The sequence below is a fragment of the Penicillium lagena genome (assembly GCF_028827675.1).
Source record: "Penicillium lagena strain IBT 129212 chromosome Unknown utg000002l_segment0_segment0, whole genome shotgun sequence".
Taxonomy (NCBI): domain Eukaryota; kingdom Fungi; phylum Ascomycota; class Eurotiomycetes; order Eurotiales; family Aspergillaceae; genus Penicillium; species Penicillium lagena.
This window is the reverse complement of record NW_026623223.1, coordinates 2,345,320-2,359,965: the sequence shown is the minus strand read 5'-3', so window position 1 is coordinate 2,359,965 and position 14,646 is coordinate 2,345,320. Positions and strand designations below refer to the sequence as shown.

Here is a 14,646-nt window from a genome sequence, read left to right as displayed (position 1 = left end):
GAATGTGCATGCATTACATCCTTCTGGAAGGATATTCGCCTTCTGGAAGGGTTCGCTGAGCCAGGGGTGCGTCAGGGCGTGGGTGGTTGTCATGTGCACATATTAGTCTTGGTTTACATATATAGCGACGGCGAGGTCGAGATAGAAGAATAATGATGCCGTCCCAACATCAGCACCCACCCAGAAGTCCAAAAGATAAGCTGATTATGGTGTAGGAGTGAGATATGAGGGAGGACTTGTACCATCATCATCATCAGCGCAGGGGGGGGTGGCTTTGCGGGGTCTGGTAGCCCCACGCCTTTTCCCCAGATCGTGTTTTATAATTGCGCTTGAGTCCTCCGGAAACACTATTTTGTTCGCAGGAGGCTTGAGTCTTCACCTACCATGGTCTGCCCCTCCATCCGTCTCTGATTCTTGCTGTCTTCACTTCACAATGGAGTTTGCTTCATCCAAGGAATCCTCCCTGAAACAGGCATGCGATAACTGCAGGCGGCGCAAGATAAAGTGTAACCGGGGGCTACCCGCGTGTGATAAATGTCAACGGCTACTGCTCTCCTGCTCCTACAGTGATGTGCTTCGCCGCAAAGGTCCCAAGTTCCGGACTCTGTATCCCCTCGCCCCTGTCCACCCACTCTCGGCCCGGCACGGCACCAGCCGGGCTGCGGAACAACGACTATACGGCACCGACAGCGATACCTTTCCCGACCAGTTATCGACCTACGGTATAAGCTCTCCCACATCGCCGGTGTTCGGCGTGCCGGACCAGCATTATTCTTTCCCGGACGGCTCAGATACACTCTCGCAGCTCCCGCCGCCAGAACTGGTTTCCTCGCCGGACTCGACAAACTCGACTTCCGGGTCCGCGAATAGCCATGCTCTCCCACACGCCCGCCGCCTATCTCCGCAGATTCTGCTCGCCCACGTCAATGTTTACCTCAAGTATCTGTTCCCCATCATGCCGGTTGTGCGCAGCGAGCAATTACAGCGGGACAGCCATCAGCCGGAGCGCCTATCCCCTCAGCGGTATGCGTTCCTAGCGTCTCTGTGCGCCGCTACGCACATTCAATTGAAGCTGGACGGGGACACGCCTGTTCCCGAGCCGAGTCGGTTGCAAAGCATGGGCGAGGGACATTGCTTGATGTCCGGAGAAGAGTTACTCACTGAAGCTTTACGGGCACGGCGCGAATGCGACATTGTGGAGGGTATGAACATCGAAAGTCTGTTGACCTCGTTCTTCCTTTTTGCTACATATGGCAATCTGGATAGACAAGATCATGCGTGGTTCTATCTGTGCCAGGCCACTTCTATGGCGTTCACCTTGGGCCTGCACCGCGAGTCGACATATGCGGAGTGGAATGTAGAGGAGGCCGAAGAGAAGCGGCGTGTATTTTGGCTTTTATTTATCACAGAAAGGTTGGTTGAATCGAATCCAATGTATGAATTAACTGTGCTGACTTCGGCCGACAGAGGCTATGCTCTCCAACAAGCTAAACCAGTGCTGCTGCGCAGCTCCATCCACAAGCCCCAGGTGCTCTGCTCCGAAGACCCTATTCTCGCATACGGCTTCATCAACCTGATCAACATCTTCGAGAAACTCACCTCAAACCTGTACGATTGGCTGTCCGCTGGCGGAGGAGATGGACTCCTAGAGAGACCTCCCACATCCGCCATCCAGTCCAGTCTCTGCAAGCCCGTCGTCCTGGACGGGGTGCTCGAGATCCAGCAAGTTGACATCCTGGTCACGCAGCAGTGGCTGCAGGCCATGATGTGGAAGCTATCTATGAGTCGAGCCACGCAGCCCGGCTCGCGCGACGACGCGGTCCTTCCTTTCCATTTACCTGTGCTCGTGGGCAAGGCCGTTATGAGTGTGATCGGGACTGCATCGCAAGGTGCGGTGGATGCACATGGAATCGGAATGGTACGTTCTGACAACCACAATCCCGCCACAGTACTTACATATGCTAACAGCGTGGGTGTAGGAGCAAAAACTATTCGACATGGGGTCCTCCGTCGCGGACGTGACGCACTCCCTCGGGTCGAAGAGCATGCACCGATTGGCGGAGTCGAGTATCGATCCTCGCGAACTGCTCTGGGGGATTCTGCATACCCTCTCGCAAATCCGAGGTTCGCCCTCATACCTATTCCCGACACTGCTGGAACGCTGCAAGACCGTACTGGGCCTGGATTGTACCATCACCACGGGAAACTGGCTACCCGGTTTAGGCGAGGCCTCGCCGGATGATCTGGCCTCATGGACAGCTGAGAGGAGTAGCTGGTATTTGGCGGCTGCTAACCATGAGGATATGCAGAATGTCAGTGAGGTGGAGAGTGACCGGGCTCGAGGTGATATGCCCGTGTTACGGCCGGACATGTCGTCGAAGATGAGGTTCGAAGATCGTGTGTATTGATGATGTTCCGTGATATGTGTTTATGTTCCTTGTTATTATGGGATGGAGTTTTCTATAGACGAGTGTTGTATACTGGATGGTTGGTTGGATGAATGGATCAGGATATACAGATCGGGATGACTAGATAGAGTGGAATTCATTTCTCTTTTTCCTATGCTCACTATTGTCGCTCGTATTCTGCCAATAAGATAGGCGCTCTACCGTATAGTATACTCGCTGTGGTGTGTGGAAAAGCTTGGCGTGTTTGTCCCGAGGAATTTCACTGCTTCTAACGCTTCCTTCCACTTCTTCCACCGTTTTACCTAGAACCATTGGCCATGGATTTCGCCTGCTGGTAAGTCCCTAACTGTTACTCAATAATATCACCTTCCGTGACTGACCATATAATGCTTCCATAGATCTCATCACCATCAACCTTTCTCGCATCCCCGAGCTCCCCTTCGCAGTCCCTCCTCTCACCGAGCTCCGGTCTCCCACATCCTCTATACCTCGACCTTTTCCTGCCCTCTCTCGGTGACCACAATGGCCTCACCCCTCCGACCCGTGTCCAATCTGGCCCCACGCCTCCTCCTCGCAGGCCGGCCGGCAACAAGACCAACCCGAACAACACCCCTCAAAAATCATCACCATCACCATGAACGAAGAACAACCTCCCAAGCTCGAACCCACAGCACCACATCCTCCGTCTCTGCCTCCGAACTCACACACTTCTCCGCCCTTGCCAGCTCCTGGTGGGACCCAATGGGCCCGTCGCGCATCCTGCACCTCATGAACCCGCTCCGCCACGAATTCATCGCCTCCTGCCTCGCCGACTCCGATCCCTCTCCCTCATCCCCCGCAAAGGCAGACCTGCACTACCTCGACATAGGCTGTGGCGGTGGGATCTTCGCCGAATCACTCGCGCGCACCATCCCCGTCAACCCCCATGCAGCGGCGCCGACCCCCACGCGCGCGGCGTCCATAACGGCTATTGATCCCTCAACGAACCTGATCCAGATTGCGCGCGATCATGCGCGCATGGACCCGGCCGTCGACGCACATCTCCGGAGCGGGAAGTTCAAGTACTTGAATACCACGCTGGAAGATGTCCTCGCAACTACCGCCTCCTCCTCGACTTCATCTCCATCTTCGTCTCCATCACCGCCAACAACGTCCACCCCCCCAAAACAATACGACGTGGTAACCCTCTTCGAGGTCCTCGAACACATCGACCCCCAAACCTCGACCCCATTAACATTCCTCACAAACTGCCTCCGCGCCCTCAAACCTGGCGGTTGGCTAATCGGCTCGACCATCTCGCGCACACTCCCGTCCTTCCTGCTGAACCAGGTCATCGCCGAAGCTCCGTGGCCTATTGGCGTCGTGCCGCGCGGGACGCATGAGTGGAGCAAGTTTGTTAACCCGCCTGAAGTGCGTGCGTGGTTGCAGGAGGGACTGATGCGTGGTGGTGATGGTGTGGCTGGGAGGGGCGGGCAGGGTCTGTTGGAGGGGACTCAGTGGAGGTGTATTGGGGCGGTTTATGTCCCTGGGCTTGGGTGGAAGATGGTGCCTGGGTCGGAGGATTGGGGGAATTATTTTTGGGCTATTAGGAAGGGGGTTTAGATGGATTTAGTGGTGGTGTGTAAAATATATCCGTTGTGTTTATAGTGTGTTAATATCATAGAACTGTATCTCTTCGAATTATGTCCTGTCTACATCTACAACTTGAAGAAGAGAAACTGAATGACAATAATCAAACATGATATTGCGAGTCGCTAATCATACAAAAAAAGACCGCCCAATGCATCGCTCATCTGCGTCGGCTAACTATACAACGAAGTCAAGGTATCGAGAACCTGGAAAACTTCACCGGCATGGATAAGCCAGCCAGTTCGAGCCAGTCATCATAAGGAAGTAGCACAGCTACTAATTCTTCTTCCCCTTCCCCTTTCCCTTTTTCTTCTTCCCCGGCGTCGGCGGATCGGGGACACTAAGCGTCGCCTCCTGGATATCCTCCCCTTTGACCCTGCAGGCGCTGCGAGCCACTAATAAAGAAAGTGAGATCACGGTTCTGCTCCTTCAGCTCCTCGTTAACCTCCTTGACGCTGCCAAGCTCAGCAGACAGGAAATCAATACGCTCGAGCAGGGACTGGTTGATAGTTTTCTCCTCCCGCCAGTCTTTTTCCATCGACCGTGCCATCTGCTCGAACTTCTCCGCGCGTTTCTCGAAGCGCGCGCGGTCTCGTTCCAAATGCGGGATTTTCTCGGTTGTCAGCGTGTTGTGCTGTCCTTCTAGCTCTGCGATGCGCGCACAGAGTTCCTTCCACTCGTCCTTGGCGACGGCTGCCTCCGAAGCGGCTCGGGAAGCTTTATCGGCGGCGCGCTCGACGACTTCTTCAAAGTATGCGCGCTGGCTTTCCAGTTGGCTGGTGAGGAGATGGGTGTATTCGACGCTCAGGTTTTCGAATTTGTCCCGCGGCACGGCATCAGACCAGTCCGGTGGATCGAGGGCATGGTTATCCGCCGCGGGCAGTTCGACGAGCTTGCCGTCCGTTTTGCTTTGCAGGATGCGGTGCACGTACAGATCGCTGACGTAGTCCCAGACGCGGTGGGAGTCCAGATCCATTGCATACGCGTGCGTGGTTTCCTTCCAGTGTTCGAAGGCGTGTGCGCCGTCGTAGCGGCCGCAGCCGACGGTGCCGCAGATCAAACATGCCCAGAGATTGAGATCGGAGTGGCACACGCTGCACTCGGCTGTGGATTCGGGGAATTGGGGCTTTTTGTGCAACTCGTCCTGCGTGTATCGACACACGGGACAGCCGCTGCCTTTCCATTTTTGGAGGCATGTGCAGTGGAAGACGTGCTGGCAGATGATGGTCAGGAGACCCGTCGTCTCGTCCATTCGCTCAAGGCAGACAGGGCAAGTAGGCAATTCGATAAGTGCAGGAGTAGGAGGGGCGAGGGGCTTGCTGGAAAGGGCGGCTTGGCCGGCTGACGACATGGAAGCGCGCGAAAGCGTAGCCGGATTATGGGAGGGTGAGAGTGTACTAGATTCGCCGGGGGTGAGAATAGAAGAGGTCTCCTCTTCGACAACTTGGATCTCGACGGCTTTGACGAAGACCACATGACAGGTTTCAGGCTGGTAGAATCAGTCAGTATATATATATACTCTTAGAAAGAGAGAGAGGGGAGCACACTCACCTCCATGCTATTAAAAACCTTCCCATTCCACTCCTTCTGCCACACCATCGCCTTGTGCGCATTCCGAAACTTCATCAAAACCATGTACCGATTCGCGCGAGCTGTCTTGATCATCCGGAAATGGGCGACGTCATCCAAGGTCTTCTCGCCAACGAACCCCAAGAAATCCGAGGACGACATGTAAGACGGAACAGCTAGAATGCACAGCGTCGTGCACTCTTCGCCAGGACTCTGCGCAGACGAAGAAGAAGTAGCGGGAAACGGGTACGCCGTGAGACCACCGGCAGAACCGCCCGTCTGGGGCTGCTTGCTGCTGGCGCCATCTGCCGATTGTCGCTGCTGCTGATCGCTAGGCTGTCTCGCCACGGCCGCAGAGCCCTTCAGATAGCTCGGGTAGTCATCTTCGTTGCCAGTGAGGTAAGGCGTCTCCTGTGCTTCTCGATACAGGTGCACGATACCCCAGACGCTATCGGCGATCTCCTGGTCGAGGGGGATATAGCGACCCTTGGTGCGCTGGCCACCTAGAATGTCTGTTCCAATACCCGCGGCAACGAGATTATCCTCCTCAGCAAGGGGAGGTGCATTCCCATGCTTTGAAGCCCGTCTCGCGGACCCTTCTTGCGGTGTCGGGGCCACCATGTCGATGCACGAGATGGAAATGGCACCGAAGCGCTTATCGCTCTCGAAGTCGATAGAGTAGGTCGACGACTCAACCTGAGAGTCAGGATAGGGAGTATCAAGTGTCACGGAGCCGGGGGTGTAGGTACTGAGGTTGGCGGTGAGTTCAGCAAGAGATGAGGAAGGAGTGGAGAGGTTGACCAGAGGTGTGTTTTTGGGTCGCTGCGCAAGTGTAGTTTCGGCGGTGGGATTACTGCTCTGCGATTCATATCCAGTCCCCGAGGACGGGCGACTCGAACTAACAGGATGCGTCGTCGCCGCCGTCGTCGTCGACCGCTTCTGAAATGGAAGGAGAGCTTCCCATGCGTTATCCAAAGCCAGAGTCGCAGTCGACTGATCGGACGAGGTTTCGGTTGAGCGGAGCAGGAGTTCAAGTTTCAAATTGAAGAAGTAAGCCGGCATCAGGGGCGATGGTGAAGGTAGCTGACATCGCGAGCCGACTTGCACGTCGAGGACCAGAGAGAGAGGTAGAGGAGGGGACACTTGCAGAGCATGCGGACGGTGTGTGAAGTCACATCTGGTTTCTGTATCGATAAGAGGGCGGTGGCAGAATGTCTCATCGCCTCCGGTATCGCGGAGTGGCGAAAAAGAGGCGCGACCAGATTGGATTGGGAAGGGAGATATGCAGAGGATGAAAAGTTCCCTGTGTGTGGCGTCCATCGTTCCAACGTTTCGGTGTTGTTTCTGGTGCAATAGAGGGTGCCCGGAGGGTGAACAGACTCATCTACAATGGACTTCTATAGGATTCACTCTACTCGGATCATCGCCACATAGATCTAGATCTTACAATATGAACAGCTCAGTTGAGCAGCGAATCCAGCCTGACTCAAATTGGTAGATAATAAAGACTATCGTTTAAAGGGCCTGCGAAATAACAAGGGGTCTCCCGTGTTTGAAAAAGAAAGAGAAGCCTCGGCTTCAAAAAAACCGACCAAACGCCATGCAGGTCATGTAGAACCCATCGTAGTCGAGGAGAGAGCAGAAATCGTGAATCAGGAAGACCAGACCGGCTACTGGCCGCCACGGAGACGGAGCACCAGATGCAACGTGCTCTCCTTCTGGATGTTGTAATCCGAGAGCGTGCGGCCATCCTCCAGCTGCTTACCAGCGAAGATAAGACGCTGCTGGTCTGGCGGGATCCCCTCCTTGTCCTGAATCTTGCTCTTCACGTTGTCGATGGTGTCTGAGCTCTCCACTTCCAAGGTGATGGTCTTGCCAGTTAGGGTCTTGACGAAGATCTGCATACCACCACGGAGACGGAGGACAAGGTGCAGAGTGGATTCTTTCTGGATGTTGTAGTCGGAGAGAGTGCGGCCGTCTTCAAGCTGCTTGCCGGCAAAGATCAACCGCTGCTGGTCCGGGGGGATGCCCTCCTTATCTTGGATCTTGCTCTTGACGTTATCGATTGTGTCGGACGACTCCACTTCCAGGGTAATAGTCTTTCCCGTGAGGGTCTTGACGAAGATCTGCATACCACCGCGCAGACGGAGCACCAGGTGGAGAGTAGACTCCTTCTGGATGTTGTAGTCGGACAGAGTACGACCGTCCTCCAGCTGCTTACCCGCGAAGATCAGGCGCTGCTGGTCAGGAGGAATGCCCTCCTTGTCCTGAATCTTGGACTTAACATTGTCGATGGTGTCCGACGACTCAACCTCGAGGGTGATGGTCTTGCCGGTGAGGGTCTTGACGACTGTGGCGAATTAGTATCTTCATTGCCTTCGTGGCTGGGGGGGCGATGTTATGTCACTTACAGATCTGCATGCCGCCACGCAGACGGAGCACCAGGTGGAGGGTAGACTCCTTCTGGATGTTGTAGTCGCTCAAAGTACGACCGTCCTCGAGCTGCTTGCCCGCGAAGATCAGACGCTGCTGGTCCGGAGGGATACCCTCCTTGTCCTGAATCTTGGACTTGACGTTGTCGATGGTATCGCTGGACTCGACCTCAAGAGTGATGGTCTTGCCAGTAACTAGAAGCCGGACCAAGTTAGTGACCAGTTCGGTGGCGAGGGAGCCTGAGTACGCGCCGGGCGAAAGGAGGGATACTCACGAGTCTTGACGAAGATCTGCATGATGAGCGATGAGCGGTGTTCGCAGTGATGTGATGGGACTGGATGTGGGAGGTGATGCGGGATCAAGAGGGACGAAAGGGTGGATGGATGGTGAGCGGAAGACAGGAAGAGAGTTGAAAGAGGGGGATGCTTTAAGTAGGAGCGGCCGGGGGGGCGATCTTAGTCAGAGGCCGAACCAGAGAGAGAAGGAGATAGAAGAGTGAGTCAGCGGTGCCTGGAAACAGACGGCGGACGGACTTCGCTGACGCCACCACTGGCAGGTTCTAGACTGTTTACTCCGACCGAGACTACTATCTCTCTTTTTGGCCTGGACAATCAATTTACTGTGACGTACGCTCCGTGTCCCTCAGGGGAAAACTCCAGCCCGCCCAGCCACCTGGTCCGCTCGAGTCGATCGGACCGATGGCGATGACGTGTGAGGGAGCGATCGAAAGAGAGGGGGCGGATAAGGCGATCCCTGCGCCCCGTCAGGTGATCCCCGCTTTCGGCTCCACTAGCGACTTGTATACGTTGATTACGAGTAGTGATGATGGACTACTACACGGGGAGAGAGAAGAAAAATAGAATGACTCGTGAGAAATACGGACATACGCAAATGGTATAAAACTCCCTCTTTTCTCCTCGCGGGCTCCCGATCCAAAAAAAGAAACATGGCCACCGTCAAGAATGCGAGCTAGGCCGGGGACATCTCCGACCACCACCCGCAGTAAGTAATACTTGTTGGTCCTGATCGGACCGAAACCAAAACATCATAAAAAAAAAAAAAAAGGACACCGTCGGCCGTACAGGTCATAACATTCGTGATCCGCGTTCATCGCTGGTGAGACACAACTATGCGAGAAAGGTATACCACAAAAAGAAGGAGGGGAAAAATTGAACAAAAAAACACACAGATAATAAGAAAAAAAAATAATATGGTTCAATGCAGCTCATCCGGGCTGGCTCACTGGGAGCGCCCTTATCATCGTCGTCATCATCAATCAAAAGAGGGCAAAAAGCGCATCGTCATGACATCAATAAGAATACTCGGTCGCGTCTTCTCATCCAGTTCGTGTCGGCATCCGGGCAAACAGAAAAACGCTGGATCGCAAAACAGATCATCATCATGCGCATATTCATCGCTGTAGTCGCTAGTTCGCGCGAATCACAAGGCGAGAGAGAAATTTGTTCGAAAGGCAGTCAAAGTCGCCGCGGTTGAATTTGGAGTTGGAGCGGCCGCGCAGGTAGCTCTCTGTGATGCAGTCAGTCAGGAGGGGTAAAATGGTACCAAATGTGAGTGGATCTTACGGTGTTGTTCAACATGCTGCCGGACTTCGGTCATGGTGTTACACACATCCGGGTTCGAGTACAGCAGCTGGTGGTGCTTCTGTGTGTCCCAGTCCGTGAAGGGGGGCAACTTCTGCGAGATGGCCTGGAAGAGCCCGACGATCACGCCGACGGGGGTGGTCTCCATGTCGGTGCAGAACTTGTCGACGGCGGGCTGGTCCTGGGTCCGATAGTGCGTGTCGAATTGCATCTCCTCCCACACGGCCAGCAGCATCGAGGCCAGTAGGAAGATCGTCGGCCAGTTCTTCAATTTGTCGCCGCTGTACACGCTGGAGTATAGCGCCGAGAGCTCTTCCAGCACGTCCTTTTGGAGCTCGCGCCACATGCTCGCCATGGCAATCTTGATCTGGAAGTTGATCATCACGGGCGCCACCGTCTTGCCGCGGAACTTGGAGGACTGGTCGTAGATCTTGCCCAGGAACCCTTCCTCCTCACCGATTCCCTCCACTAGGGTTACATGCAGGGTCAGGTTGTATGCGAGAACCAGCTTCAGTGCTTTGCGGATCACGGGCATCTTGGTGCGGAAGTAGAAGCGGAAAGCAGTCTTGAGCATCTGGGTCAAAAAGGGAGTTCCCTCGAAGTAGTCGTCGACGAACTTCTCATAGGTTCCGTTCCCATCGATGTGGCGGTCCAGATAGTCCGACAGCAAGGCGTGCGAGATGCCCTCCATGCCGGCGGAGAGCCTGGCGGTCTCGACTTCATACTGCGTCGGTGGCCGGTGGACGGACTCAGTCCAGTCCATACTGAAGCACTGTTCATCCCGCACAAAGACCTCGCGGGCGTTGATCGGCAGAATCTGGCCATAGCCGTGGGTGACGAAGAGGGTGCGTTCGATGTCCGAAAATCCCGTAATGTTGCCCACAGAGAAGCCGAGGGAGATATGACGCTCGTAATCGGCCTTCCAGTCCTTCATGAAGTACCCGATCTCCTTGATGTCGATTCGCGTGCATGGGACCTGCCATAACCGTGCATGTGACGGCTGGCATCCCGCACACGGCTCGCCCTTGTCACAAGTCTTCTTGAGGAACTTGCAGCGCAAACACGCTCGTAATTTTCGGATTTCGCTCGCTTGCTTACGCTGGTCAGGCTTGAGTGGACCCTTCCGCTTGCCGACCTTCTTTTCGGTCTCGGGTTTACCGGTCTGCGATTGTTTGCGGACCTTTGTCTCGGCCGTCTTGGCCGCAATGGGGCTCTTGCGGGATGGTTTCCGGCTGGGAGGCGAAGCAGATGAAGCGGATGACCCAGATCCAGAGGATCGGGTTGGAGAACCGGACTTCTTGATGGGCACGGGAATTGCCCGCATCATCGTACCAGGGCTGACGGCCGGCGGCGACCGTGAACCAGAAGAATGATCATCAGTGGCGCGGCGAGGCATCGTATTATTGGGAGGCGAAGACCCGCCAACGCTGCCGATAGCTGCGTGGTGGGTATAGGGCAAGTCTAGGTTGGTTTCTGAGTTGGGGGAGCTGATGGGGTGCGAAATGTCCACAAAGCTGCCGTATGAGGTGGCGTACGACGATTCTGACAGGCTGCGATCATGCAACGTCTGCGTGGGGTTCACAAAGACGCCCTGTTGCTCATATGTAAAGTCTAGAGAGCGGCGATGATCGATGGTGCTCCAGCCGTTGTCACTGCTGGACAGGGAACGGACCTCCAAATAAGTATCTGTGGGCGAGCTGCTCTCCAAGACGCCGTGCGAGGCAGCATATGGTGACACTTCGGCCAGACCCTCGGGGAAGGCCATCAGATCTGCCTGAAAGTCGTGATACGTAAAAGGAACCATGGCATCGACTGGGGGGCCCGAGAGGGGTAGATAGGGGCCGTCGAGCAGACCGGCGCTCATCTGACCCTGCGGAGGCATCATGTCCACGGGCGAAGATTGGATGGCCATACCATAGCTCGCGGTGGTGAACTGGGGCGCCGACGACGGGCCCTCGGCGGAATAGGGTAGTGAATGTTGATGATGATGGTGAGGGGTCTGTTGCATCTGAAATTGCCAGTCGAGCATCAGGGCTGGGTCGTGGGCCACCGACTGTTCCAGCGAGTGACCGCTGGTTTGCAAGGGCGAGAGATCATGCCCTTCCTGGGGCCGCTGGGAGGACTGGTCAACGCTCACGGGCCATGTTGAGTGGTGGAGATAGCCTCGGGAATCGTAGTCCACCCCGATGAGGCCGTCGTTCGGCATCTCGACATTTGACATGGCTTCGTGGGGTGCGAAAGGGAGGTGAAAGGGGGAGATAGAGTGTTCCAGAGGGAAGCGAAGGACTCAAGTAAAGCGAGTCGCACAACCAGCGACGATGAAAGGGAAGCGGTGGGCGGGACAAAGCAGCGGTGAAGGGCTGGCGCTAGGAGTGTGGGGGGTCTTATTGCCACATCCTCATGAGTGGGATGATATCCCGGGAGGAGTAATAGTTCGTGTCCGTTGGAGTAGTGGATGAGAATGGGTCGGGTTGTCCCGCTGGATTTGGCTTCGTTGTTTTGTTGACTCTGGCCTCCATTGCCAGACTCTGCTCACCCATGGATAGCACCGTGGATGAGCACGGGAGGACGGGAAGAGGCGATCAGTGGAGCGACGTCGTGGCAATAGCAGATCGATCTGAGGCTTGGTCTAGTCCAATCAGCACGTTGTCTTGGGCCATTAGGTCGCTGACCGTGCAGTAGCGAGAAGTCGTCCATTAGCCACACGCTGGACTGGTCGACTTGCCCGCACGGATGCCCCGAGGCAAGGAGAGCACCAGCCACGACTATCTAGGGAGGAGACCTGTCACATTGGCACATGACGTGCAAGGTAGATGAATGCACGAGAATCTCCGACCGTGTAGGAGTCGTGGTAGTACAACGACAGGGTCGTGGTGGTAGTCGTCGTAGGTTGAGGAGGAAGCACGGGTCAGGTGGAGTCGAACAATAGCTAACGTCAAACTCGGTTCTCGACAACAATATCACGAACAATAACCACCATTGACTCAACTTTGCTGTGTGGAATATATAATCGTTGATGCCACCCATCACCGTGCCGGCCAAACACCGCCGTCCTGTTCGTTTCCCATCTTCCACTACTACTCAACCCCCACTACTCGGCAGCACCCCCAAGCACCGTCGAGAGGCCGAACGGGCCTCCCGCAAAATAATGGCCAGTATCAGCCAAGAACCACGCCCGGGAATCCCTGCCCTCTTCACGCAGCCGCCGCCCATCCGGGACCCGCTCGTCACAGAGACCCTGGATCTGCAGATCGAGACGGTCGACAAGTGCCTCCCGTTTCTGCACGGCATCCACTCCACCCAACGAGGGCCCTTCAACGCCCTCGGGGTTCCCGCGCTTCAGCGGGACGAGCATGTAGCCTACCTCTATGACTCCCTGGAGGACTATCCCGCCGGTTTTGTCGCCATGGACGCCAGCCGCCCGTGGATGGTCTACTGGGCGCTGGCCGGATTATCGCTCCTCGGCGAGGACGTGACGCGATTTCGCGAACGGTGAGTTTTTTGCTTGCTTTTTCTTTTGCGAGCCCTCCACATCGCTGTGGCGCAATTCGTAACGGATTCTAAACTCTCCCAGCGTGGTCGAATCCCTCCGGCCCATGCAGAACCCCACCGGCGGATTCGGGGGCGGCCATGGCCAGAGCTCGCATTTGGCAGGCAGTTATGCGACTATCCTGGCGTTGGCAATGGTTGGAGGCGAGGAAGCTTTTGCATTGGTTGATCGCAAGGCAATGTGAGTTGTCTCTTTTTTGAACCCCTCTCTTACTGCATGTGCTATCTAGTCTGACCGGTGTCCAGGTGGCAATGGCTGGGCCGTGTGAAGGCGGCAGATGGAGGCTTCTGCATGTGCGAAGGCGGGGAGGAGGATATGCGGTAAGCTATCACGATTCATGTGTTTCATGCATGCTGGGGATTCCTGACATGTCGCCAGTGGCGCCTACTGTGCTATGACCATTATCTCGCTACTCGACCTGCCGCTGGACCTTCCACCGGACGTTGAAGCGCGCCGTGCGGGACTGGAGAATCTCACCAGTGGCCTCCCGGAATACTTGTCGCGAAGTAAGAATTTATTTACACTTGGGTTGTATCAATGATGCTGATCGATATTACCCAGGCCAAACTTTTGAAGGAGGCATCTCCGGCAGCCCCGGGTGCGAGGCACATGGCGCATATGCCTTTTGTGCACTGGCATGCCTCTCTATTCTGGGGCCTCCCGAGGAGACTATACTTCAGTACGGACCTATGTTCTGGTCTTCTATCATTCAAATCTAACACACTGCTTCTAGGCACATGAATGTTCCTCTTCTGCTATCTTGGCTATCTGCACGCCAGTATGCTCCGGAGGGCGGGCTTTCAGGGAGAACGAACAAGTTAGTAGATGGGTGCTACAGCCACTGGGTCGGCGGGTGCTGGCCATTGCTTCAGTCTGCTTTGGATGGAAAGCCACAAGGCACCTACCGCCCGGAGACCTCAGTGGGCAGTCTGTTTAGTCGCGAGGGCCTCACTCGGTACATTCTTGGATGTTGTCAATCTCATAATGGGGGGCTTCGTGACAAGCCAGGCAAGTGAGTCTTCCCACCACTGTCTTTGGCAACGACGACGCTGCTGACATGCAAGCCAGACACGCGGACTCTTATCATAGCTGCTATGTCCTCGCGGGCTTGAGCGCAATTCAACACCACCACTATCGCACCGACCAAAGCGTCTCCTCGAGCGAGACCTTCTCATCAGCCTTCTCCTGGCGGTCCTCACCGAACCGCGCAGAGGATAATGTGTTTGAGAAGAGTGATCGGTTGGCACCCTTTCATCCGGTGTATGTCATTCCGCACCAGGCGGCGGAAAGGATGAGGCTCCGTTTTGAAGGCCAACCACTGCAGCCATAGCGGCCGGGAGGGGCGCCAACCGATGCAATGTCATCTAGCAAAGATAGTCAGGGGCCTGCTGCTCGCCCTAGCCCCTCTCTCTCTTCAGGTGGTAGATTCTAGAGCGGGCTGCCCAGACCCCCGCGG

General features: G+C 55.5%; 5 protein-coding genes across 5 annotated transcripts; 3 read left to right on the top strand and 2 right to left on the bottom strand.

Annotated features, from left to right (window-relative positions):
* Positions 1-433: 433 nt before the first annotated feature.
* N7510_003720 (putative C6 transcription factor (AmyR)) lies at positions 434-2,408 on the top strand (the record flags this gene model as incomplete). Its single annotated transcript, XM_056975646.1, has 3 exons — positions 434-1,413; positions 1,468-1,918; positions 1,980-2,408. 3 exons carry the CDS (start codon positions 434-436, stop codon positions 2,406-2,408), a joined length of 1,860 nt encoding a protein of 619 aa, XP_056835602.1.
* Positions 2,409-2,930: 522 nt separating this feature from the next.
* On the top strand, positions 2,931-4,010 carry N7510_003719 (3-demethylubiquinone-9 3-methyltransferase; the record flags this gene model as incomplete). Its single annotated transcript, XM_056975645.1, has 1 exon — positions 2,931-4,010. One exon carries the CDS (start codon positions 2,931-2,933, stop codon positions 4,008-4,010), a length of 1,080 nt encoding a protein of 359 aa, XP_056835601.1.
* A 303-nt stretch (positions 4,011-4,313) lies between these two features.
* N7510_003718 (putative RING and UBP finger domain protein) lies at positions 4,314-6,668 on the bottom strand (the record flags this gene model as incomplete). The annotated part of the gene is made up of 3 exons (XM_056975644.1): positions 4,314-4,432; positions 4,455-5,526; positions 5,589-6,668. 3 exons carry the CDS (start codon positions 6,666-6,668, stop codon positions 4,314-4,316), a joined length of 2,271 nt encoding a protein of 756 aa, XP_056835600.1.
* A 2,797-nt stretch (positions 6,669-9,465) lies between these two features.
* On the bottom strand, positions 9,466-11,861 carry N7510_003717 (Zn(II)2Cys6 transcription factor domain-containing protein; the record flags this gene model as incomplete). Its single annotated transcript, XM_056975643.1, has 2 exons — positions 9,466-9,566; positions 9,623-11,861. The coding sequence occupies 2 exons, from the start codon at positions 11,859-11,861 to the stop codon at positions 9,466-9,468; spliced, it is 2,340 nt and encodes a 779-aa protein (XP_056835599.1).
* A 795-nt stretch (positions 11,862-12,656) lies between these two features.
* On the top strand, positions 12,657-14,520 carry N7510_003716 (CAAX farnesyltransferase subunit beta RAM1; the record flags this gene model as incomplete). Its single annotated transcript, XM_056975642.1, has 7 exons — positions 12,657-13,132; positions 13,215-13,370; positions 13,436-13,510; positions 13,569-13,696; positions 13,752-13,869; positions 13,924-14,145; positions 14,199-14,520. The coding sequence occupies 7 exons, from the start codon at positions 12,657-12,659 to the stop codon at positions 14,518-14,520; spliced, it is 1,497 nt and encodes a 498-aa protein (XP_056835598.1).
* Between the last annotated feature and the right edge of the window lie 126 nt (positions 14,521-14,646).